This window comes from Podarcis tiliguerta, assembly GCF_965153285.1.
Source record: "Podarcis tiliguerta genome assembly, chromosome: 6".
NCBI classification, from domain to species: Eukaryota; Metazoa; Chordata; class Lepidosauria; order Squamata; family Lacertidae; genus Podarcis; species Podarcis tiliguerta.
In genome coordinates, this window is record NC_139539.1 from 39,896,508 (window position 1) to 39,922,956 (window position 26,449).

The following is a 26,449-nucleotide window of genomic DNA, read 5'->3' on the forward strand; positions in this document are numbered from 1 at the left end:
AACTTGGGACTTTGGGCATTTACATCCCACCTTTCCTAGGAGCTAAAGGTGTTTCACATACTTCTCCCCCTCCACATTTTATCACCAGGACAACCTTGTGAGGTGATTTGACCAAGGTCATCCAGTGAGCTTCATGGCTGAGTGGAAATATGAACCCTGGTCTCCCTGGATGTGCTCTTAAACAAAATCAGAACAAAACAAAATAAAACCTTGGATGCATATTTAAATTATGAAAACATCATTGACAGAGATTTGCTTTGGGGGCTGTGCATTCTGTCACCAGCCAAATAACCCTGCTAGTTCACACGTAGCTGTTAAAGGCTACAGTTTTTTCTGTATTCTTCTATTCATTCCACCCTCCTCCCCAGTCCACATCAAGAAGTAGAGAATTACAAAGGACTCACCCAATGTCCTGAATATTAAATGCAGCTCTTCTTTCACGGTCGATCCTGGGAACATGGGCCGTCCTGTGACCATTTCATAGTGTATGCAACCCACACCCCTACCACAGACCAAAAAGAGATACAAGAACATGAAGCAATCAGGTCCTTCAGAACATCCTATTCTCTGCCAAGTCTTCCTCTCATTGCTTCAGTCTCTGCAGAAAAAGCAGGAGGACCACCAAGATCTTTTGTAGAAGACAATGTGAGAGGCAGGAACTGTTTCTCTCTCCCCCCCCCCCGCCAAACTAATCAGTAGAGAAAAGAAGGACTTCAGGAACATGAAGGAACAAGCCATGAGAAACTGCCTGTAGCTGGGATGGGGAACCTATAGCTCTCTAAATGATACTGGAGCCCAACTCCCAACCAGATCCAGCCAGCATGGCCAATGGTCAGGAATGATGAGTGCTGGCATCCAGCCAAACATCTCTAAAGTACCAAGTCCCACATTCCTCCTGAATAGTGTTAAACACTGAAAAGGCTCTGGAAGCAATACGGAGAAGGCAAATCGGGAGAAAAAAAAGTCACAATGGAGAGAATTATTGTACCCACCCTTTCCCAAACACAGACCCCTTGGCTCACCACATGTCAATGGGAGTGGAGTATTCTGTGGATCCTAGTAGGACATCAGGAGGCCGATACCACAATGTGACCACTTCATTGGAATATGTTTTTGTTGGGACAGATTTGGCTCTGGCTAGACCTGAGGGTGGAAGGAAAGAAGAAGAAGAAGAGTTGGATTTGATATCCCGCTTTATCACTACCCTAAGGAGTCTCAAAGCGGCTAAGTCAGTGAGATGCAATCCTGTGGTTTGCGACTACCAGTTTCATCCTGACAGTATGTGTGAGGGACAGTGATTCCCCAGAAAAGGCGTGGGCTTTAGCAGGTACCACACCATCTACCATGACTCCAACAGTGGCCCTAGAGAGTGGCTGGGAGTATTTTATTAAAGAATCAAGAGAAAAATACAGTGGGCTGAGCTAGGAAAAATCAATTTCGTGATTGCTTCACTGAGCAGGCATTGCATAATTGTATAACCTATAAGAGCAATAATGGAAATTGTTCCTTGGATTTGGAAAGTAAACCCACCAGCCCAACAGGATTCATGGAGCATCACAAATTGTAATGCTTTGCTAATGTTGGTCATATATTCCACAAGCGCTGTTGAGAGCTGCACAGAGGTGCAAAGCATGACGGATCAGAATATTTGGAATACAAGTTGCCAGTAGCACAATCCTAGACAAGTCTAATAAAAAGTGGGTCTCACTGAGTTGAGCTGAGCTTACTCTGAGGTGACTATGTATAGGATTGCAGCCTAAAGATGCTTGTGTGTGTGTGTGGGGGGGGGGGGTGGAGTTTCATATGGTCTCTAAGCCATAATGTATAAAGCACCACATGAACAAATAACTGAAAGTCTGTGTTTGGCAAACATCTTCACTCCGTTTAAAACTTGTTGCATGTAAATTAGAAGTGGGGTGGGGGGCAGTAGTGGTAGAAGTCCCCCAAAATAATTTCCTCACAATCTGAAAATGTAGGAGCACCTGAGCCAGGGATAGGAAATTGGTGTCCTCCAGAGGTTGCCGAATCACAGCTCCCTTCCTCCCAAGACCATTGGCCATGCTGGCTGGGGCAGATGGAAGCTGCAGTCCAAAAACATCTGGCAGGCCACAGGTTGGTCCTTCTGCTCCCTGACATAGTACCCTCCTATTCAAAACCGAGCTGAAATTTGTGCTGGCATTTCCCCAGCTTATCTCCTAACTTACCAAAATCTGCGAGTTTCAGTTCCCCTTTCCCATTAATGAGCAGATTCTGTGGTTTGAGATCTCTGTGTAGGATCTTGAGCTGGTGGCAGTAGGACAAACCACGCAGCAGCTGGAACATGAAGATCTTGGAACCACAGGGAAAGAAGAGGGGAGAGAAAGCAGTTAGAGATACTTTAATGGCAGACTCTGCTCTGTGGAGAATTAAGGCATGAGATATCATTCCTGAAAGAGATAGAAAATCCTCTAACTTGGCAGTGGGGGAACCTGCATAATTTGGCCCACCAGACCTCCAGTCTCAGAGCCGGCTCACCCATGAGGCTAGGTGAGGCAGCCACCTCAAGCAGCATCCCTCTTGGGGTGTCACCTTTGTTCTGCTGCCCAGCTTTGTTGCTGGTCTCCCCAGCCTCTAGGGGCCAAGAGGGACTAGTGGCAAAGCTCTGTGGAATGCCTTCCCTCCTGCTGAGTCAGTGAGAAGGGAAGTGTTCTGCCACTCAGCTTTGCCACCTGGTTGGGGGGCTTTGCACCAGCTTCTGCTTAAAGGAGGAGCTGATGCAAAGTTCCACTGCAGGGCAGGAAGGGGGGATCTGGAAAGGACCTGGCAGTGGAGATTCATTATGGAGTATGCACCCCCCCATCATGGGGGTGACAGCAGGGTGTTTCACTGGAGGTGCCAAAACACCTTGGGCTGCCCGAGTCCGGTCTAACCCACAAGGCCATTCTGGGCAAGTCACACACACTTGCCACTCACCTGCCATCAGGTGTGGGACAGGTAAAGCTGTGACTACAGAGGAACAAGCAGAACACATCCTCAACTGTGTACCCTCAATTGTTCCTTTCCTGCGCCTGACATAGGTCACCATGTGACTGAAGGGTGGGCAACCCTACCCACTTGCAAATGGGGCCCATGAGGGGTTGGCCACTTTGGGATTCCTACCCCTGCCCTGACTTGAAAGCCTACCAATCATTTTACAGAAGAGGAAGCCCTGCACCTATCCAGCCTGTTCACTCACCTTCACATTGTGCATGCTCATCAGATTCCCACAGTTATCCAGGTACTGCTTCAGGTCACTGTCCTGCAAAGACAAGCATGTCCTGAGAGGCCCCAGTTGCCTTGAAGACCAAGGCCCCTGAAGTGACCAAACATGTATTTGGCAACAAAAAAATGCAAGTCAAATAGTATTTCCCAGCAGTTCCGAAGCAAGGTAGACGCTTGAAGTGAACTGTCTCCTCTGGCTCATACACAGATCAAAACTACACAACCTTTCCAGATGTATCTGTTTTGTTATATGAATGCATACTAGTAGATTGCTACGGCAAGAGATTCGAAGTCACTATCCTAATCAACATAGCTAGGTCAGATTCAGTCCAAGTATTTTGTCCCTTAACTGGCACGTATGTTGTGGAGAATTTCCAGGTTCCCTGAACTCAAACCACATTTTGTTCTGAGAAAACACACACATTTTTCTATTGCTATTTAGGGAAAATCCTATTCACACCTAACTGGGAGCAAGCCCACAAAACCCAATTGGACCTGCATGGTGTTCCACCTGGAATATTGGTAAGCAATTGTGGTCAGAGAACATGATTTCTTTTTTTTTTTACTGTGTACTACACGGAGACCACATTTTCTGCAAGATGCTGCTGTTGGGGGGCAGGGAACCTTCAGACTTACCACTGACCCTGAACACATGAGGCTGCCTTTTACCTTTGGTCAATCTATCTCAGTACTGTCTGCATTGACTGACAGCAGCTCCCCAGGGATTCAGGTTAAGGACATAGCTGGCCCTACCTGGAGATGCCAGAGATAGAACCTGTGATCTTCTGCATGTGAACCAGAAGCTCTACCACTGAACTACAGCCCTTCCCTTACTGCCCAAATAACACTTGTGCTGCAGACAAGCCTGGACCAGCCAGCCTCCCTCTAAGACAGAAGGTCCTGACTCACCAGAAACTCAAAGACAAGAGTTAGGGAGCATTTCGTGTGAATGATATCGTGGAGGGTCACAATGTTCGCATGCTTGAGGTTCTTCAGCAAGGAAACTGCAAGGCAGAGAGACTTCAGTCACAAGGGTATGTGGGTGGGGTGTACGCCCTGCACTAAAATCTCAGGCCTGGGGACTGAAGGCAGACCACTAGGCCTCTCTCTGTGGCCCTCAAGACTCCCCCCAGACCACAACTCCCTAGCCAGACCCCACACCAGCCCTGTTTCTCACACTCAGTGAGTGTGTCTGCCTGCCTGGAATGTGCCCTTGAACTCTGATAATGTTTCTTGCTTGCCTGGATGGAGGGTGGGGGTCTGTGAGTGTGGGTAGAAAGTACCCTATTGTACAAGGTAAAATTTACATTTGTTACCTCACCCACTCTGGCATCTGGCTTAGCCCCCTCCCCCGGCATGTGGCCCCCACTGTCAGTATTTCCATTGCTACTATTGCAGGTTCACATGATCGGATGTTTCTATTCCTTATCATGTTTGTGTATAAGCAAGGCAAGTGTATGTGGAAATAGCACTGCCTGATGTTTCTCCGTTTGTTTACATTTTGGAAAATGAACCCTGCTCCTCACCTTCCCGTATAGCTGTGCAGGGGGCCCCTTCCTCGTGCTCTAATCGGATCTCCTTCAGGGCCACCAGGTTCTTGGTGAGCTTGCTGCGCCCTTTAAAGACAGTGGCATAGGTGCCCTGAGAGGAAGAAGCCAAGAAAAGTAAGCAGCTCACTAACATACCCCACAGCAAACCCCACTCATTACTCCCTACATAAAACAGCATTATTCTGGTTCTCCTGAACTGGATTAGATCCCTGTAGCACCCCTGCTTAATTTGGATTAAAAATGACTCCTTTGCAGTCTTCTTCCAAACAATATTTTCAGATGCGCTTCATCTGATTTAAAACTTTGTCTCTTTTGGGTTGACAAACTAGATTTATTTCTTGTCATGCTTCTTTGGGAAGCATTTGCTGGTAAATATATGCTTAATAATCTGCATCAAATGATCTGAAATTAGTTTTAAAAAAGAAGAAGTTTATTTCAGCACGGAGGAAGCATTCAATTTGGGAAGCACATCCTAGTCCGTACTATAGGACGCTGAACAGAACCAAATTGTTTCCTTATGCTGTTGATCCCTTGCAAAACTTTTGAAAAATTCTATTCACAACTCAAGGAGCAAGTTTAAATGCAAGGCAAGGAACCTGGTGTCTCTCCAGATATTATTGGATTCCAACTCCCATCAGCCTCAGCAAGCAAGGTCAAGGTTCAGGGATGATGGGAGTCAAGGCCCAGGAACACCTGGAGAGCCACTGGTCCCCTAGCCCCATTTTAAATCTATAAAACCCTTAACATATCAAGACTGGCTCCCAAAGTGGATGACAACAGTTAAAATTCTATCACAGTGACACAACATGGGAGTAGAATGATGACAGAACTTATTCTTACCTCCCCTAGCTTCTCCAGTTTAACATAGGTTTCGATCTTTCCAAACCCAATGTCTGACTGTCATGAAAAAGGAAGAAGTGTCAATACAAAAGATCACATTCTCTTCCTTAGGGAACTTACTGATGATCACATTCTGCAAAGCAGTTCTTGCCTGCAATACATTTGGTGGAGAGGAAGGGGACAAAAAAATCAAGGCAGGTCCTTGAACACACAGTTAAACACCTTGTGTGAGCTACTTCTTGCAAAAGTGAAATCATGGACAAGTCCCCATAGTGCTAGTGCATAATATATTCAGTGAAATTGCTTTCTTCACTTGGGGTGTGTTGCAGCAAGGAAAACTTCCAATTGCTTTCATTTCTCACACTTCTCCATCAGTCTGCCAGATTGTTCTGTTCAGAGAGCTGTTTAAGCTGCCTAATTGGGTCTTCCCTTCCCATTATACAAGATTCCCTTGTGTAATGCCTTTCGATCCTGGCTCAGCGTTGACCCAGGGTCAGGAGAACCAGGTCAATCCCCCCAACCTCTTCCACCAACACCTCATATGGCCCAGAATAAGCAGTCAAATGTTGTTCACATCCCATGTACTCTATTCTTGCTGAATATCAAATAGGGCTAGCAATGCCTCTTGTTAAACGTTGCATATTTGGCCTGTATTTTACTGTGTGAACGTGGCGTTTGAATGTACGTACCATTTGTAAACATGATGGAGTAACAGGATTAAACCTTCTGTGGTGATAAGAGGCTTTTCAAAGCAAGTATTAATGCTACTTAGGTCATGTATTGCCTTTTAAGCATGATATTATTCAGCACTAGGTGGTGGTAAAGAGACAGCCACCTTTGCAGAAAAGGACCCATGGGATTCAATAAATATTTCATTTTCAGCTCAATAGGGAAAACTTGTGAATGGGCTGCATCTGAAGCAATTTAGGATCATGAATTAACCAATGGTTCTCGCTCAGTATTTCAGGTGTTTTCTTCAAGCTCAGCACCTAAATACTGGGGGCAGGGAACGTGAACAAGATTCTAGCCATGGGATTCAGATCGATCGATCACACTGCAACTTAAAACACACAGCGGCTGTGAGTGTGGAAAGCAGAGAAAGAAAGCAATTCAGGGGAGCTGCTTTTCCTAAAGAAACAGGGTGGTAAGCCTGTTTTTAAAGTGTGTACTTAAAGCAACACATAGCTTGTCCCTTTTCCTGGAATCAGCTACCAGTATTTCAACACAACGCACTTCTGACATACTTCTCTAGTCTGGCACTCCTACGCACCTCCAAGTAATGCTTAGGACTGGGTTGCAATGCATTTTAGATACCTCAGAGATGTTACACAAAAAGCGCCCTCTCCCTGCTTTTCTGCCTCCAGTTCAACAAGCTTCTTGGCCTGATCAGTTGTTGGTTTAAAATGAATCTTACAACTATGATTCCTGCTGGATCTAAAGGGTCAACCACACACAAACTCTGAAAACGGGTTGCAACCTGCACAGCCATAACCCAGGCAGGACTGGCCAGAGGTGGAGTGAAGTGGAGGGGGAAAAGCAAACGTTTTCCATATTTTAAGCAGGAATACTTCTATTTGCGTGTGAAAATGATAATAAGGCTGCAGACAAAGCAAAGGAGGCTTTAACATGATCCAATGTTTCACAAAAGTAACAGCCCTACATTTGTGAGTTTCAAAGCAGCACACATTGTTAATTTATGAGGTTATTGATATTTATGGGACACTTGCTTCAGCTGCATATATTTTATTCAAGAGACAAACAACACTGCACAGGTAAATGGGAAACCCTGAGATATAAGGTTTTTTTCTTCTTTCCGCCTTAGAGTTCTGAGTTCCAACCCCACCTCTTCTTGGGGGAAAATAAAGAGCTACTTGCTGGCCTTAGTTGCCCAGAGTTTCAGTACTGAAGTAGGTGTTTGCCCTGGTTTAGACCCATCACACTTGAGCTTTTTCATATGTGCAAGTGCACAAGGGCAAAGTTCTGCTGCGGTGCATGAACTTGCATGTTCTGAACCCCTGTCAAAGAGTGGGACTCACAAGAGAAGCCCGTCGAGACATCCTGCTAAGAGGCTTTGAAATCTCTGGACTTTCCATCTCTAATTTCTGGAGGAACTCTGGAGGAAGGCGAATATCCATGGGCAGAGAGAGGCGCTTGCTGACGTCCTGTGGAGAAGAGCAGCACAGAATTAGTTCCCAAGGCCTCCTAGCCATCCAAAAGACTTCTGGTGGTCACAGCCCTAATGCTGTTTGTCCCACAACAACCCTTTCATCTTCTGCTCATTTGGAAGCATAGAACAGTTGCAGCGCTAGCATTTGAAGGGTGGGAGAAATACAATTAAATGCAACTACATTGCCTTGTTTATATGTTTCACTTCTTCAAACCACTCTCTAGCCTCAAACTGATAGTTTTGAGCAAGTGGTATGTGTGTTCTCTTAAAAATACATGAATTCAAGCATTTATGTCATGTTGTGTGACTTTAATCTCTAAATACTGGGTCTCAACTTTGTCTGGAGCTAATGCTCATGTCCTCTCACAAAGAAGCGATTCCCCCATCTATGGGTATAGGAGAAATAATTGTTGCTTCTCAGTAGGCGGACCATGGCATTTTGCATATGCTTTAAAGGTACACTTTTGTGTACAAATGGAATTCAAATTCTGATGCCGGGGGGTGGAATTGTAGCTTGCAAATTCAAGAAGTCAGTAGCCTCTACCGGCACAGACATATTCCCCAGAAAAGTAACTCCAAGTTCCCCAAGGTCACATAATGTACTTTGCCAACGCTGACCACTTTACGGGAACATCCTTGAACAGGCACTCATGCAGCTATTTCAAAGCTATTTCAAAGTTTCGTAAGAAGAATTCCTACACTGAGTAAAGCACACACATCTTGAAGACTAACTGAATACACTAATTGGGGGAGGAAAACACAAAAATGTGGGAAGAAGAAGAAGAGTTTGGATTTGATATCCCGCCTTTCACTCCCTTTAAGGAGTCTCAAAGCGGCTAACATTCTCCTTTCCCTTCCTCCCCCACAACAAACACTCTGTGAGGTGAGTGGGGCTGAGAGACTTCAAAGAAGTGTGACTGGCCCAAGGTCACCCAGCAGCTGCATGTGGAGGAGCGGAGATGCGAACCCGGTTCCCCAGATTACGAGACTACCGCTCTTAACCACTACACCACACTGGCTCTCTGGGAAGGGGCCATCAACTTTGTTCCAGTGTTGATGTTGTTAGATATTTGATTTGTATATCGCCCGAATCTTTTGGGAGCTGAAAAGTGGGGTATAAGTATATTAAAATAAAATAAATTTCAATTGCAACACTAGTTCTTTTCTGATATGAACAGACCACTCATTCTCAAAGGCAGATTCTTGGTTGACTCTGATTCTCAAACAGTCAGCATCCTGTTGCAATTAAAAGGGGTCCATAAACATCATATCTATTAGAGCTAAAGATAAAATTTCTCCAAATTTTTCTGAGAATACAACTGATGACATTTCAGAAAGCATTTCAAGAATTCTTTTTCTTTTTCTCAGCCTCCTAGAAAAAGAAGCCCACTTTGCGTAATTACACCCCCCCCCCCATATTATTATTTTTTGGTGGCAGCTGCCATCTCAGCTCCACAATGTCCTAGAACACTGGCATTGTGGGGGATGTAGAATGATGGCCAGGCTGCCACTACGACAAAAAAAGAGGAAAGAGTCTATGCTACTTGTCATTGCTAACGGTGAGTGCCGGGAAACTGTTGGAGAATTTCTTTTCCCTCCGGAGAAATTGTCTGAAATGGCACCCCACCCACTCAGTTTCTGTGCCCACAAATAGGGTGGCGAAATTCAAGAGGCCATCTGTAAAGGTAAAGGTACCCCTGCCCGTACGGGCCAGTCGTGTCCGACTCTAGGGTTGTGCGCTTATCTCACTTAGAGGCCGGGAGCCAGCGCTGTCTGGAGACACTTCCGGGTCACGTGGCCAGCGTGACGAAGCTGCTCTGGTGAGCCAGCACCAGCGCAGCACACGGAAACACCATTTACCTTCCCGCTATAAAGCGGTACCTATTTATCTACTTGCACTTAGGGGTGCTTTCGAACTGCTAGGTGGGCAGGAGCTGGGACCGAAAGACGGGAGCTCACCCCGCCGCGGGGATTCGAACCGCCAACCATACAATCGGCAAGTCCTAGGCACTGAGGTTTTACCCACAGCGCCACCCGCGTCCCTTAGGCCATTTGTACACAAGTCTAATTTCTAACATTCCATACAGATTCCCTGCACTCTGCAACTGTGTATCACCTCCATTGAAAACCGACGCTGGTTGCCATTTCGGTAACGCACAGCGGTTGGGGACGGGCCTTCCAAAGGCGAAGTGGAGCTGGGCTGGATGTCCCTGTTCAGATGACTCAGATGCAGGTGCCCTTGTGCCATATCTGATGAGAAAAGAAGAGCAGATAGAATTGACCAGATGATTCCGCAGACTGTCAACACTTTGGACAGTTTGGAGTCACTGCTGAGAGGAATGAAGGCAAACAAAGTGACCTTATTGCTCTAACCTTTTTAATCCATTCTATCCTGAGCACTTAGGACACTTAACTATACTTTTGACTTAACACCATACATTATTTAAGGAATTTACAGCTGGAAAAAACTTAACCTGGATGGATTTAACTAGTTAAGCACTACCTTGCATCTGGATACTGCAGCTCACAGAGACTTGGTCATTTGCATGACCTTCTAGCATTTTTATTAGTTCCCAAATGGCACCCATAAGAAAGGACAACCCCAAACTTGCCAGAAGTCTCCACCTGCTGCTTCTATTTTGATGAGCACACACATGAAGCAACAACCAATTGCCATTTCCTATCATATGTTGTTTCAGCAAACGGACATCCATATTCTATACTCATCAGAGGTGACTGCACACATGGTCTCCCAAAGCAAAAAATAATGCCCATATAAGAAACCATAGGAGTGAAGCAGCCCTGAGACATAACTGAAAGAGGGACTCAAAAGACTTTGAGCGGCAGAGAAGCCTGAAATATTTTATAAAAAATTCCCCATGTTTGTAGCTTGTTAACACAGCTCTTACCAATTTTATTTTATATTTTTTTGTGTATGGCATACTAGTAAATTAAGCTGCTATTCCGAAAGCACAGATCTGTTTCTGGTTGCTGTGCTACATGGAGTTCCCCCTACCCAACCCAAGACTAAAAGAGGCCAGGATAGAATCCCCACAGCCCAACATTCTGTTTTGTGCTGGAATGTTGGCAACTATTATGAAGTAAACATCATGCCTCACGTTGTGAGTGCTAAGTGCCAAAGTGTTCAATTCTCCAATTTCACTACTGATTAGTGAATCTTAGGCTATACGCACACCCCATTCCATTTTTCTGGGTGTCCTAGAAATGCCATAACCATTCAGGGGTACACTTTGAAGGAGTGGCACACCAATGTCCCAGTTTCAGAACCACTCCATCCCCCATAAGTGGGGGGGTGTGTGTGTTCTATCCAGGTGCTAACCTAAGGACCCAGGCTCATTGAAAGTATCCTAAAACTTCCACTAATCCTCCCATGTAGAGCACACTAGCCAGTAGCAATGATGGTGTGAAGGCCCAAATGTATTTTAATGTGCCGCGCCAAACAGGAATGATTGTCACAAGCCTTCTTCCCAGAAGAAGATGGTCACAATCTGATGTGCATGAAGGAACTGGTTTAGATAATGCTTGTGTTTTTCCCAGGTTTGATTCCCCCCCAACAGCTGTTGAGAATGACATTTTTCATATCAAAGGTCCCTAATTCTAGTTGGCAGCCATGGCAAAATATGGCAGGTGTGAAAAGAGCCCTTTGGAGAGGATGCAGTGTGGTGTAGTGATTGGAGTGTTGGGCTAGGACTCACCCATGCACTAGTCAGCATCTCTCAGCCTAATGTACATACATCAGTGAAGGCGGAGAAGGTCCTGTGTGAGTGTCTGGAGGCGGTTGGAGGATGGATGGTGGCTAATGGATTGATGCTGAATCCTGACAAGACAGAAGTACTGTTTTGGGGGCACAGGGGGCGGGCTGGTGTGGAGGACTCCCTGGTCCTGAATAGGGCAACTGTGCCCCTGAAGGACCAGATGCGCAGCCTGGAAGTCATTTTGGACTCTCAGCTGTCCATGGAGGCACAGGTCAATTCTGTGTCCAGGGCAGCTGTCTACCAGCTCCACCTGGTATGCTGGCTGAGACCCTACCTGCCTGTGGACACTTTTGCCAAAGCAGTGCATGCTCTGGTTATCTCCTACTTGGACTACTGCAATGTGCTCTACATGGGGCTGCCTTTGAAGGTGACTTGGAAACTAAAACTAATCGAGAATGCGGCAGCTAGACTGGAGGCTGAGAGCAGCCACTGAGACCATATAACACCAGTCATGAAAGACCTAAATGAACTGTTTGCTAATTATCATCTTTCTGGACAGAGATGTAGCATTTAATGAGAACTCAGCCCTGCTTCCTGCCCATTTCCTTCACCCTTCCATATGGAAAACTGGGCTCTTTTGACAAAGGATACAAAAGATGGATGCAGAAGCACCATGCATGAAACACAATCAAACAAGACTGAATTTGGCAGTGCGAACTGATTACATAAGCCCTTTGCGGAGGTAGGCAACGTTGTCCATGCTGAAAAAATAGTCATGGGAAAAAATGGAAAAGAAATTACCTACATAATTTTAACCTAAGTCAGATTTCAAAGACAGTTAGGAGCCAGCATGGCAGAAAGATGCAAATCATCCTCTTGTTTCTGATCTGCCAAGTGACACTGCTAAATGGCTCCTTCCAATTTCTGCTCTTTAGTTCTCCCTCCCTGTGAGCTGTATAAGGAGCTGCATGTGGACTTTTGCATATGCATCCTGCTATATTCCATCCACACTAGTGGGCATAAGAAAGCTTAGCCTTTTCCCTGACAGCTGAAGTTCTGTTGAGCAGGAAAGTAATCATGCACCTAAGCCATCTCTTAAGGATTCTTTAGCTGTGATTCCTGCATGGCAGGGGATCAGAATAGATGATCCTTGTGGTCCTTTCCAACTCTACACTTCTATGATAAAGCACACCATTTTAGCTTTTTAAAAATATTTTTAATCATTTTATAAAATTCGTGTTAAAACCCTTCTTGTTTAAAAGCTACTGTACAAATAATGTTTTTATATATAGATGAAAAAACATTCTAGTGCAAATTTAAATCCTGACCATTATTATAAAAGCAAGCAAACAAATATGCTGCCGAAATGCTGCCAACAGGGAAAAAGGTCTGTTGAAGTGGCATGGCGATACGATTCAATTGCCTGAAACATGACTGCACACATCAAAGCCATGCTTCTCAAAAAGAGACAGAAGAGAAGCAGGAACCTGTTGAGATTGTGCTGCTTCTTCCATTCCTTCTAAAAAACCCCAAATTTTGTAAACTCTCAAAAGAAGCAGGAGAGGCAGGGTAAAAGGCAGGAGAGTATTTATTTATTTAAGGGATTTCTTACTCACCCTTCACCACAAGGTCCTGAGGCATGTTAAAACCATTATAATTATACCATATTAAAAGCCAATGAAACACTTAAAAACAAACCCAGGAGTGCACATCAGGCAGTTGTGGTGGTTTCATAAAAGACTTAACCATAAAGGGCTAGGATAAAGCGATGTGTCTACAGCAAAGGATGGAAACTATATAATGAAGTTACTTAAAAGAATATACTTTGGTGGTAGGGGTAGACTGTGAATTTGCTAGCTTCTGGGGCATATGCCAAGGCTGCTTTGAGAAACATTACAGTCAATACTAACTGCTGTTTCACTACCAAGCATTTCAAAGTATGACGTTACCATGAAAATTAATCTAGGCCTCCCGTGTGCTCACTGCTCTGAAAGATGTGCACTTGCAAAAGGCTGCCCTGGTCATTTTGCCACAAAGCAGTGGGGAGTAGGGCAATGGGAACAATTCTCACCATTCCTGCAATGATAACATAATCAGAAGGACAGATGAAATGGATAGGGATGGGATCACTGCCAGGAACAGAAAAACAGAATTGATCACTAGTCCAAACTGGAAATCTCTTATGTACCCAAACCCCCTTCCAGCTGCATCTGCTCTGTGTGCTTTATTCATCACAGGAAATGCAGCCTATGAGCATGAAAAGGCCAAATATCAGCAGGTGGACTTCTAAGCAAACTAAAATACAATGTTGAGCTGCCCAAGGCATGTTCCCTTGCACTCTTCCCCACTTACTGCTGGGTTACAGCTGACAGTCTCACCAGCTGAGAACTACCCTACATGGCAAACATTGATTTCACTGCGTTCATTTCAGTCTGCTTGGACAGTTGTACGATATGCTCACTAACCAATGAACATGTACACGCTGCATGGATCAAAACAGCTGCCTGTATTGAACAACTCATTGCAGGGATGAAAAACTGCAGATGGAACTTCTTCAAAGCATCAATATTTCCTGGCCATCATTGATAAATGAACCCTTTCCCAAATACTGGTTCGGTGTGGCCCAAACTGCTTCTCCAAAATGGTCTCCCATATGGACCTTATAGATCTGCAAATGGGGAGAAAATTTGGGAGAGCTATTTCATTTCTGCCCTAGTGCAAATCTATTGTAGGGATGTTTAATGACATACAGGCATTCACATGAATAAAGAAATAAACTCAGAATTAACACATCAAATAGGAGTAAAGGCTTGCAAAACATGAGGTGTGTGTCATGGCAACTTCACACAATATTTTGTAGAAGACTACCCTGTAAAACTACTTCGCTAAAAATATGATGCTTAGGTGGCCCTGAAAACAAACATCAAATGAGTGCATTAGAATACACAGTGGAACAAGATCTGACTCCAGATTGCACAGTAGAGCTTGTACCAAGCTGGGGGTTGGACTTCATGATCTTCAACATCTCTTCCAACTCTATTATTGCAAACTGTAGAGTTGGAAGGGACCACAAGGGTCATCTAGTCCAACCCCTTACAATGCAGGAATCTTTTGCCCAACATGGGGCTCAAACCCACAACCCTGAGATTAAGAGTCTCATGCTTTGCCGAGCTTCCAACAGGCCCGCACATGGAAGATTCTCTAGCTAGTATGCTGGCAGCTATCGATCAAAATGGCAAATCCAATTTAAATGATTATTTGGCAGGAGAAAATGTGATGAAAAGAAGAAGAAGCAAGTATAATAACACCACAATAATAAAAAAGCTGTCATGCAGCCACGTTTTGAATGCTGTGCAGAATTCGGGTTGTCCCATGGAGTAGGTGAAAAAGAGAAAGGGGCTAGAGTATTTTCCCTATGAAGAAAAGATAGTGATCCCACTCAGTCAGCAGGGAAGTGAAAGACAGTGCCAAGCAAGCAGAGTTCCATAGCAGGAATCCTACTGGGCTGAAGCCCTGTAACTGCCTTGGCCAAGGTATTTACTAGAGATGTAGGCAGACTCTGGGTGAACACTGCAGAGACCTGTTTGATTCTGTTCCACTTTTTTTTTTATGAGGATTACAGCAGGATTCGACAGTCAGAGCATAATGAGGGTGCATACAATATCAAAGCAAATTAAAAGAGAAACTGCAGACACTGCCGCTGCCTTTGACAAGTCTCGATCCTTTTATAAATATATTTAAACATTGCCTCTGCCAAAAACAAGCTTTGATCTCCTGGGGAAAGAGGCCAGAATCTCTCTTTGCTCTACTTGAATTGCAAACTTTTAATTACTTTGCTAAGCGTTAACATTTCTGCTCAGTCCTAAGGGCCAATCTCCACAAAAATCTGTTTTATATGGCCTATTCTTTCCGCTAATCTTTTATTTCTTACACCCCAATCAGCCTATCAATGAAAAACCAGACATCCCCCTCAATCTGTTTCTGTCTGTAGCATTTGCTAGTCTGTCTGTATGCACAAAATTTGTTGCATTTACCTTTACAGCTCTTCTGTGGAGTGGGAGGAAGAGAAAGAGAAAACAATTACTGTATCCATTGTATAGGCAGAGAGCCTAGAGAATCTTCCTGACTTGCTCCACATTCGCTCTGAGATTTTGTAGAGAAGAGGAATAGAATGAACTGTAATCCAATGCTAGTCCAATTGCAACTCTGCTGTTGTTCTTAGAAGGACCTCAGTGGTCTCCAACAGCTGTAAATCAGAGGTAGGGAAATGACATCCCTAGTTTTTCCAAATGGGACTGGCACAACAGGAGGTCAGTATAGGTGGAGGAGCATAAGGTGCTTCTTGGGCTGCTGGGGACTTTGAAAAATATCAACCCACAGCTTTGTACCATCAGACTACGCCAAGCCCAAAGGTGGCACTGCCTGGAACTCCTTGTGCCCAGTTAGGTAATTGTTTGCTTTTCTGATCGTCGACCTAGGTTTTCCTGTGCGAGATTTATTGTTCCCTCTGCCCAGGTGAGGTGTGTGTGTGAAAGAGAGAGGGGGCGGGGGAGGAGAGAGAGAGAGAGAGAGAGAGAGAGAGAGAGAGAGAGAGAGAGAGAGGAGTCGAGGGCCCTTGTCCTTGGTCCTTGACAGCAGTGAACTCATATGACTGAAATTATTAGGTTGTTTTATGGATTTATATGCTGCCCTTCAATAAGTTTCCAAGACAGCTGACAAAGGCTCAAAATTACAATAAAAGCTTTTTTAAAAAAATCAAAAAAAAAAATCAAAGTAACAGAAATATGGTGCTGGTACCTGGAAGTGAAATCATTTGGTACTAAGCTCCTTGCAGAGTCCAAAGCTACTACCTTGTAATGCTGCATATAGTCCAAGTTTAGCCAAACCCCAGTCTTCTCTTGTTGTTTGCAAATACAATAAGCTCGTAACTTAAACACATTTAACTTGTACACATTCAGCTTTACGTGGGTGGCAAAAAATATATGAAAAGGGATAGGATTCTGTGGGAAATGATGTTGGCAATCCCACTTGCCATTGAACCCAATGGGTTTTGACTATATACAATTTTGGCTTTAGGTGTGATGCACAGAGCAAAACATTACAGGCTTACTGTAGACTAAACCATAAACTTGAGCAGGATGTTTTAGCCAGGAAACAAGAGACAATCCATGTTCTTAAATAATGGGCACTGCATTTTAATACAAAATTTTAAAAATCAATATATTAATAGTGCAATCATATCTACTCAAATGTAAGCCCCACTAAGTTAAATGGACTTACTCTCTAAGTTAAATGGACTTACTGTGCATAGATATGCAGCTTAAGAAATCTGAAAAAGATGCAAGATTAGCCCCTCAACAATTAGATTCCACTATAATCAAACAAGAACAATTCAAAAGCATATATTCTATTCACTGAGGAGTGTGACTGGTTTTATAGCATTTAATTGACCAGTTCTGAACAAAGCTAGAGTTTGTCTTCTCTCTATTATGCAAATATAGCTCATAAATTTTGACAATGTCAAAAGTAGCTAATGACACACCAATTTTTAAATTAGAAATTACAGGTTGGTTAGCTTAATGTCTGTTCTGCTTAAATGGGTGGTATTGTTAAAGATCAAATAACCAAGCATATAGAAGAAGCAGAGCCAGAATGAAGAGTTTGGATTTGATATCCCGCTTTATCACTACCCTAAGCAGCTAACAATCTTCTTTCCCTTCCTCCCCCACAACAAACACTCTGTGAGGTGAGTGAGGCTGAGAGACTTCAGAGAAGTGTGACTGGCCCAAGGTCACCCAGCAGCTTCATGTGGAGGAGCGGGGAATTGAACCCAGTTCACCAGATTACGAGTCCACTGCTCTTAACCACTACACCACACTGGCTCTCAATTACTTCTGCAAGGGCACGTCCTGTCTCTTGTATCTGTATGAGTTAAACAGAAGTGGTCTGGTTGCCATAGCATACTTGGACTTTCAAAAAGCTTTCAACTAGGCACCTTACCAAAGACTCTTGAGTAAGCTTAGTAGTCATGGAATAAGAGGAGAGATCCAGACGTGGATCAGGAACTGGAGAAATAGCAGAAAGCAGAGAGTAGGAATAAATGGACAGTTCTCTGATGGAGATAGATAGAAAGTGGAGTTCCTCAAGGGTTTAGACCAGTGCTGAAGTAAGATTCAGTTACCAGTCTAGGGAGATTTTGGGCACAGAATGGGGAATGCACCACCTTGTCCTTTGCCTCAGGCAGTAAAATGGCTTGGGCCACCTCATGAAGAACAGGATGCTGGACGAAATGGGCCACTGGCTTCATCCAGAAGGCTCTTATGTTCTTGGCTGCTGGTCAGTTTCTGGTCCCAATTCAAAGTGCTGGTTATGACTTGTAAGGACACACACAGCTTAAGATGAGGGCAGCTGAAGAACTACTGTTTTCCACATAAGTCCACCCTGGCTTTAAGATCTTCTGGGGCCCATCTGAGGCCCATCTGGAAGGGTTAAGAGAGGTCCTTTTCAGTATCCCCCCCCCCCCCGGAATCCCCTTCCCAGGAAAGCTGGTCTTGCCCCTTCATTGATTAACCTTCTGCTGTCAGGCAAAGACCTTTTTTAAGAGGAGGCTTTTGGCCTATGATATGAGTACTCAGCCTTATGGGGATTTTAACTGGCCATAACCATCTGCCACTCTGTTTTTATTGTACTTGGAATGATTTTATCTGCTTTTTTTTTATATACATATTATTTTGTCTTGTATATCTTTCTATCTTTGTAGGGTGCCTTACGCACTAATGTGGAAACAAATAAACAAATAAAACCCAGTCTAATAAATAAACACATCAAGATCCAATCCATAACTGTCTGTAAACAACTGCTCTGATAACACAACTGAAGATCAAAGTTTTCCATTCCCTTTCCTTTCTTCGCATATTGTGCTATTGTTTCCTTTGGTTTATGTTTCTCATTCTTTCCTATAAAAATTGGAGAGAAAGCTCCTGCTATTTCTTTATGTGGTTATCTTCCAGCTGTGTGGGCAGCACTTGAAACAATAAGCTAATCTGAGATAATAAAACCATATTTACAGAAGAAAACCATATTGAAAATGGCAGATGCAACTGTAGCTATTGTCCTGTTAGGGATTTTACATCAAAACACATTCCTTCTATTTGTACATAGTTCTTCTTTCCTACCATTCAAGTGTGTCTCAAAGTACCTTACTTTGCCTGTTGTTTAAATGATAGGCTAGCCCTGCTTTCATCAGCCTGGTGGCCGCCAGATGTTTTGGACTACAACTCCCATCAGCTCCAACCAGGGCAATGTTGGCTCTCATCAGCTGCAGGCAGCATGGGAGTTGTAGTCCAAGTGATCTGGAGGACACCAGATGTCTCTTCTGCAGATTAATTCCAATTGTTTGCGTTTCACTGTCTTTATTTTTAACTAGCTATTTTTCCATTTTCAGCTACCTCTAGCTCCATTAATTTCACAGACCGCATCAGTTAAGGTCACCACAATGCCATCTATGTATAGGCTTAGTTTGTATTCATTGTTTTTCACTTTTATACCCTGAATCATCCGGAGCTCTCTTACTGCTAATGGTTCCAGGCACAAGACAAATAAGAGGGCCTATAAATTGTTGTTTTATTGTACTGTCATTTTGAAAACCCATTTGCATACAGAGGGAAAAGTCTGGGTCCCTGTTAATGCTATGGTGAGACAGAGGATCTTCCTCATTACTAATTGCCTTATGAGGAAGTTAGAAAACCCATGCTTCCTCTCTTAGTAAATGACAGTAAAATCTCTATAATTTACCTGCTAGAAGGTACAGTAATTTTTTTTGCTCTGCCAGTGGCTTTCCTTCCAGTTGCAAAAATCTGAATAAACTCATGCAAAGCAATGGAATAGAAAACTCACTTCCTCTGATGATTCTAAATTATTTTGCCTCTCAACATTCTATTTTGTACGACTTATGTTTCTAGAATATATAAGATAAAGGGACCCCTGACCGTTAAGTCCAGTCACAGATGACTCTGGGGTTGTGGCGCTCATCTCACTTTACTGGCCGAGGGAGCCAGCGTTTGTCTGCAGATAGTTTTTCTGGGTCATGTGGCCACCATGACTAAGCCACTTCTGGTGAACCAGAGCAGCGCATGGAAACGCCGTTTACCTTCCCACTGGAGTGGTACCTATTTATCTACTTGCACTTTGACATGCTTTTGAACTGCTAGGTTGGCAGGAGCTAACCGCGTCACGGGGATTCAAACCACCGACCTTCTGATCAGCAAGCCCTAGGCTCTGCTACCTGCATAGTGAATTAATGCCAATATTATTTTTGTGTGGACAGTGCCATTTTGCCTATATAAGGATCCACACCCACCTCTGTACCTCAGAAACAGAGATATTTATTTGTTTATTCATGTAAACTAAATGAAATGGAACCATAATCACCACAAAGCATGCACTACTCCCAATTGTATGGACACGTATTGTCTCTGGGAACTTCCGCTGCCTGAGATGGGCTTTGGCACCTGCTCCCCATCACCTCCCATTCAGTGCTGCTGACCCCTGCTATTTTTTTACCTTCATTCTTTCTGTTGTTGAGCTGGTTAAACTGCTCGGTGAACTCTGCCAGTGACTCCTCAATCGTTTCTGTCCGGGGAACCGAAAGGGAAAAACGCCGCTTGAAAGTTTTCATCTTGTTCATTGTACCTTCTGTAGCAAGGTGACAACAGGATCTGGATTGGGAAGGAAGGAAAAACAGTCCATTGAGGAACTCAGCCAGATTACAGCGCAGTGTACCTGGGCACTGCAATCCAAACCCAGAGGAGGAAATCCAAACCCCATTGCAATGACATATATTTCCCCCCAAAAAATCCAGTGTTCCATTCAGGAGCAGTTCATCCAACTTTGGGTTAGAGCTTATTTGTCATCTGATGAGATGGATCTATATTTAGCAGGCCTGGAACGGACTTTTAGGGTCCAGTGTAACACAACAGCAGCAGTTCCATGTGCTTAAATGCAGAGTTTTGATTATACAGAAAAGTGTATGTGCTTTCAACTTCTGGTTTTGGACCCTGGCTGGTAGTGCCAGCTCCAGATTTAGGTGTGCAGGGGTGGGGCTTGGGAAATATGCTCTCAGAGCACCCACCTCCACACCACTGCTCATTGACTTTGATTTATGTCTGCTCAAAAGGAGAGGACAGAGCAAGGATAAACTGTTGCACCTTCTTCTGGTTCTTCCTAAGGCTTGCAGGCTGGTAGATGACAGGTAAACAGGGAGCAACAGCAATAAGGATGATGAGGAGCATGGCCAGAGTGGGTTAGCAATAGAACCCATGATAAGTAAGGTTTGGGCCTTGGCAGGTGCCTGGTAATTATACCCCAATACTGACCCTGCAGAGGTCAATTCTGTGTCCAGGGCATCTGTCTACCAGCTCCATCTGATAAGCCGGCTAAGACCCTACCTGCCCACAGACTGTCTCACCAGAGTGGTGCATGCTCTGGTTATCTCCCGATTGGACTACAGTCGTACCTTGGATCCCGAATGCCCTGGAACTCGGACGTTTTGGCTCCTGAACGCCACAAACCCAGAGGTGATTGCTCCGGTTTGTGAATGTTCTTTTGAAACCCAAACGTCCGCCGTGTTTTGGTTTTTGAACATTTTGGAAGTCAAATGTACTTTCGGAATGGATTCTGTTTGACCTCCAAGGTACAACTGTACTGCAATGTGCTCTATGTGGGGCTACCTTTGAAGGTGACCCGGAAACTACAACTAATACAGAATGTGGCAGCTAGACTGGTGACTGGGAGTGGTAGCCGAGACCATATAACACCAGTCCTGAAAGACCTACATTGGCTCCCAATACGTTTCTGAGCACAATTCAAAGTACTGGTGCTGACATTCAAAGTCCTAAACAGTTTTCGCCCTGTATATCTGAAGAAGCATCTCCACCCCAATTGTTCAGCCCCGACACTGAGATCCAGCACCGAGGGCCTTCTGGTGGTTCCCACACTGCAACAATTGAAGCTACAGTGAACCAGGCAGACGGCCTTCTCGGTAGTGGCACCCGCCCTGTGGAACGCCCTCCCATCAGATGTCAAGGAAATAAGCAACTATCTGACTTTTAGAAGACATCTGAAGGCAGCCCTGTTTAGGGAAGTTTTGAATGTTTGATGTTTCATTGTGTTTTTAATATTCTGTTGGGAGCTGCCCAGAGTGGCTGGGGAAACCCAGCAAGTTGGGTGGGATATAAATAATAAATTATTATAACATTATTTTATTATTACTGCTGACTGGAAGAAAAGTATCTGGAGAGAGGAGCTACATTCAGACATTTTGCCCAAGTTTACCTAAATACCCATATGGCAAAACAAAAACAGAAAAATCATTGGTTACTCATCCCCAAAGTTCAGAACAATATTCCCATCTTTTTCCTATGATGGGCCATTGACCCATAGGACAAGTCAATCTGGGCCACAGCCAATGGTGGGCAGAGTCAGCACAGATGGTGGGTGGAGCCACAGTCAAAAGTGGGTGGGGTTTGCAGCATTGCAAGACTGTTTAGTTCTCTCCCTCCTTCTAATTACCCCATCAGTGTGAGCCAAGGGAAATTGCAGTTGTAAAGAATTGCAGTTTCCCTATCCCAGGGCTAGAGGGTAAATTCTCAAATTCTTTAAACGGCTTGGGATCAGGTTATTTAAAAACTAATGTGTCCTACATGTACCCAACTGAACCTTAAGATCATCGTCAGAGGCCTTGCTCCAGGTGGTCCCACTGAATGAGACCAGGGCAGGAGGAGGGCCTTTTTGGTTGTGGCACCTTGGTAGTGGTACACCCTCTCTCCAGGGAGGCTTACTTGAGACCATCTGTGTGGTCTTCTCAGCACTAGGTAAAGACCTTTCTATTCACTCAAACAACTTGCAGTCTGGGCCTCTCAGTTCTTAAATCTGTGTTTTAACTTTTTGGGTTGTGGAAACTTTTGTTTTTGTTTTATTAATGCAAGGCTTTGGTTTTACGCCTTATTTTGCATTTAAATGAAAATAAGTATTGTTTATTGGAAGCTGCCCAGATGGGCAGCATACAAATGCCATGAAAACAACTACTACATAATGATTTAGAATCGCACAAAATGCCACCACACTAAGTGGCTGCTTCCTAATCTGAAAGAAGCAATTGCAAATGCAATTTGGATACATCTATGTCCCCAACATCAGCCTCCAAATAAACACTTCAAGCACACTGAAGTTGACCACCCATAATGAAACTCAGTTGTCACTTTGTCTCTAGTTTATGACTGCTTCTAGAAGCCTCAGATTCAAGATCACTTGGGGCCAATTTTGTGGTTTTGTGAAAGCATCCTTGAAAGCTAGAGAGACATTATCTTCAAATTATAAACACAATCTATTAAAAGCAACAATGAGCTCATCACTCAGCTTCCTCTCAGGCTGCCTGCATTCTAGTCAGGCCACCTTTCCTTGGCCTTTACCTGAGAAATGATTCATTCTAAAAACATTAGCAGATGGTTGCTGCCTGCAGCTGCCTCAAACCAGCTTTGCTTTCCCCTTGGGGTTCCCCACCCCCACCCCACAACAAAACTAATAAGCACGATAGATTATCAGCTGTTTGGAGCAGCTAGATAGCAAGACTAGGATTCTTCTCAGAGAATCATCTCAGTATAAGACTTAGATTTCAGTGTAAAATATGTGTCATTGGTTGGGCTGTACATCTGGGGCCCAGGGAATAACAGAGCCTTAGCTGGGGCAGACTCAGGTCTCCTTTATTTCAGCTCACATACAGTTAGGAATTTGCAGCCTCTCAGAGGAGAGAGGTTGTCAAAACACAGCAACTAAAACTGTACATCTTGTGCTCCCATTAATTAACTTTGCTTCCACAGGGACATTTCAATTGTTAATTAGCACATATGCACCCAGGGCACGAAGGCCAGTCTGGCTGCAGTTTCTAGCATCCTAAGCATTGCTGCTCTTCTAGACATGTTCTTGCTTTGCCAACCTGGTGCCCTCCAAATGCTTTGGACTACAGCTCCCATCAGCCCCAGCCAATCTGGCTGATGGGAGATGTAGTTTATTTTCTATTAAAGTGTGGCTTGTAAGTATTTAAATACATACATACATACATACATACATACATACATAAATAAGTGTGTGTGAGAGAGAAAGTGACCCTGGACTTAATGCTGAGCAGTGCCCAGGGCAAGAAATAAGTGTTGGCAAAGCAAGGGCTTTGTGAATACAGGGCTATCAAATTAGGTATACAGTATACGTAAAAGGAAAATTTCCAATTTCCAGATGCATTCAATTTCAAATGATGGAACTTCTAGAAAATAAAATATACAAATGAGTTAAAGGGAAAGCCAAGTAGGTCAAAGATGGATAAGATGGGGGATATTGGGCTTGCCAGTAGTACATGTGAAAAGGACCTTGGGATCTTAGTAGACCACAAGCTTCACATGAATCAACAGTGTGCTGCAGAAGCAAAAAAAAACACAAAAAAACACACAAAAAACCCCAAAAAACACACACAAAAACAACAGCTAATGCTAGTCTAGGCTGTATCAACAGAAGTCCAGATCAAGGGAAGTAATAGTCCCACTCTATTCTGCTTTCAGACTACACCTGGAATACTGTGTCCAGTTCTGGGTACTACAATCTAAGATGGATATTGACCAGCTGGAACATGTACAGAATAGGGCAACCAAGATGATGGGTCTGGAAACCAAGCCTTATGAGGAACGGTTGAAGAATCTGGGTGTGCTTAGCCTGTAAATGAGGAGACTGAGAGGAGATATGATAGCCATCTTCAAATATCTCAAGTGCTGTCACATGGAAGATGGAGCAAGCTTGTTTTCTCCTGCTCTGGAGCATAGGACCCATACCAATGGATTCAAGTTAAAAGAAAGGAGATTACGATAACATGGGGAAGAACTTTCTGTCAGTAAGAGTTTACTGACAGTGGAACGGACTCCCTTGGAAGGTGGTTGACTCTCCTTCCTTGGAGGTTTTTAAGCAGAGGTTGGATGGCCATCTATCATAGATGCTTTAGTTGGGAATCCTCAGTTACAGGGTGTTGGACTAGATGACCCTCGAAATCCCTTCCAACTCCACGATTCTATGACTCTAAATGTCTTCAGGGTATTTGGAGGTTATTTAAAGCTGGTGCAATAGAAGCTGAGCTAGAATGCACACCATACTTTAGAAAAGATAGCTGAGCAGCTTGCCAGCAAGAGCAGAAACAAGGAAGCTATAAAAAGCAAGAAGGCTTCCTTAAAGATGTGGAAGTGTCACTCAAATAAGAACAAATCCTGGCAAAACAAATGCAATTTAACAATAGAGCAAGAAAATAACAAGAAGAACAATATGTGAGGAACTCATCGTTAAGAATACAGGGGCAAAACAGCAAACATTTCTATAAATACATCCAAAGCAGGAAGCCAGCCATGGATTTACCCAATGAAGCCGGTTGGCAGTACATTCAGGACATGCAAAAGGAAGCACTTCTTCACACAGATCATAACAGATTTATGGAATTCGCTGCTGTGAAATGTGGCAAAGGCACTAGCTTAGCTAGCTTTGGAAAGAATTCAAACAAATTCAGGGAGAATGTCTATTCGCATATACTAGATACTAAGGTTTCGCAGCAACAGGCTACAGTTAAATGTCAGTTGCTGAAGGGGGAATTTATTTACCATATTTCTTACCAGCTTTTCGCTGCAATGTCCCAGGAAAACAGAGTATACAATTATAAACGCTATGGTTCAAGAGAGCTATTGTCTCCCCACCCTACTTAAAGGCTTTCTAGCCACTTTGGGAAACGGAATCCTGGACTTTGGGCATAATGTGTGAAACTTGCATAAGATTACTCTGATAGGCTTTCCAAGCAAAATAAAGAAATAGAACACTGTGGTGTGCTAAGGCTCAGCCCCCCTTGGATGAAGCAATAACTGATCTTCTTTCCTTCTTTAGCATTTATTAGAGGCTCCTTGTACTTTTGCTTCATACTGCATTGTTAGATTTTAAATTTCAAAGTGCCTGCACACAGATTTGGAGCATGTGGTTCGTTAACAGTTCCTGCTTGTTTCCAAGACAGTATTAATGCTAAAACCATTTTAGCCCCAAGGGCTAGCCCTATCAATCCAACTGCTAAAACACACACACCTGTGGTATGCATGCAACACTGTTTATTTCCAATGTGATTACCTTCCCTCACTTTGCTGGTTCTTGCAGCTGCTCAGCAGTGTAGATGCAACTAGACAGAACCTACCCTTAGGGAGCTGTTGACAGAACTGTATGAAGATTCACTTCATTTGGCTTTTTCTTAAGAGTACATTTCACTTGCTTCCTTCTCTGTCTCCTGGATAAATTAGATCCAATTTTATTCCTGTGGTGATCTCTTTGCTTCAGTTTCATCCTTATACTGCCGCCATTTCCAATTTAATTATTCTTTAATACTCCCTTCTTGCAACCTGTGATGGAAATGGTTCTGTCACAGCCCTTGCAGCATGTGAAAACAACATTTTTAAAATAATAATAATAATAACAAGAATACTAGAATAAAGAACTACACCTAGACTGAAACATAAAAGTTGGGAATATACATAATCCAGGACCCAGGACCAGTGCTGCTTACATGCTTGAGGGGAGGTTTGGGGGTGGAGGAAGAAACATGACTCGAGTCCTTTAGGCTGGGGAGGTGAGCTTGAAAGTGTGTGAGCAATGGATGCTCATATGCTGCAAGGCCAAGTTCAAGGTTTTTGTATTAACTTTGTATTGTCATGCAAGGTCCATAACAACTTGGGTCTAGGACACCTAAGGGACTATCAGATTCCTTACATCCCTGCCTGATCCCTGAGGTTTGTTGGGGAACCACTGTTCGTGGTCCTCCATGGCTTGGACATAGGGTTCGTATCTTCCAGCAGCCATGTGCTCAGTACTGTGGG

At 43.8% G+C, this 26,449-nt stretch overlaps 1 protein-coding gene across 4 annotated transcripts in view; it reads right to left on the bottom strand.

Moving 5' to 3' along the window:
* CDK18 (cyclin dependent kinase 18) overlaps positions 1-26,449 on the bottom strand; it is an 83,384-nt gene that overhangs the window by 8,491 nt on the left and 48,444 nt on the right. For 2 of the 4 annotated variants that reach the window (XM_083444505.1, XM_083444506.1), the window contains 10 exons: positions 20,076-20,230; positions 9,914-10,047; positions 7,667-7,792; positions 5,631-5,687; positions 4,767-4,881; positions 4,150-4,244; positions 3,215-3,277; positions 2,205-2,328; positions 1,023-1,143; positions 405-502 (listed from right to left, as the gene is read on the bottom strand). In XM_083444505.1, coding sequence (XP_083300631.1) covers positions 405-502; positions 1,023-1,143; positions 2,205-2,328; positions 3,215-3,277; positions 4,150-4,244; positions 4,767-4,881; positions 5,631-5,687; positions 7,667-7,792; positions 9,914-10,047; positions 20,076-20,199 — 1,057 coding nt within the window. In that variant the 5' untranslated portion in view covers positions 20,200-20,230. Of the gene's footprint in view, positions 1-404; positions 503-1,022; positions 1,144-2,204; positions 2,329-3,214; positions 3,278-4,149; positions 4,245-4,766; positions 4,882-5,630; positions 5,688-7,666; positions 7,793-9,913; positions 10,048-10,706; positions 10,863-15,547; positions 15,971-20,075; positions 20,231-26,449 lie in introns of those variants that run through there. The other 2 variants (XM_083444508.1, XM_083444507.1) reach the window with 2 other exon arrangements.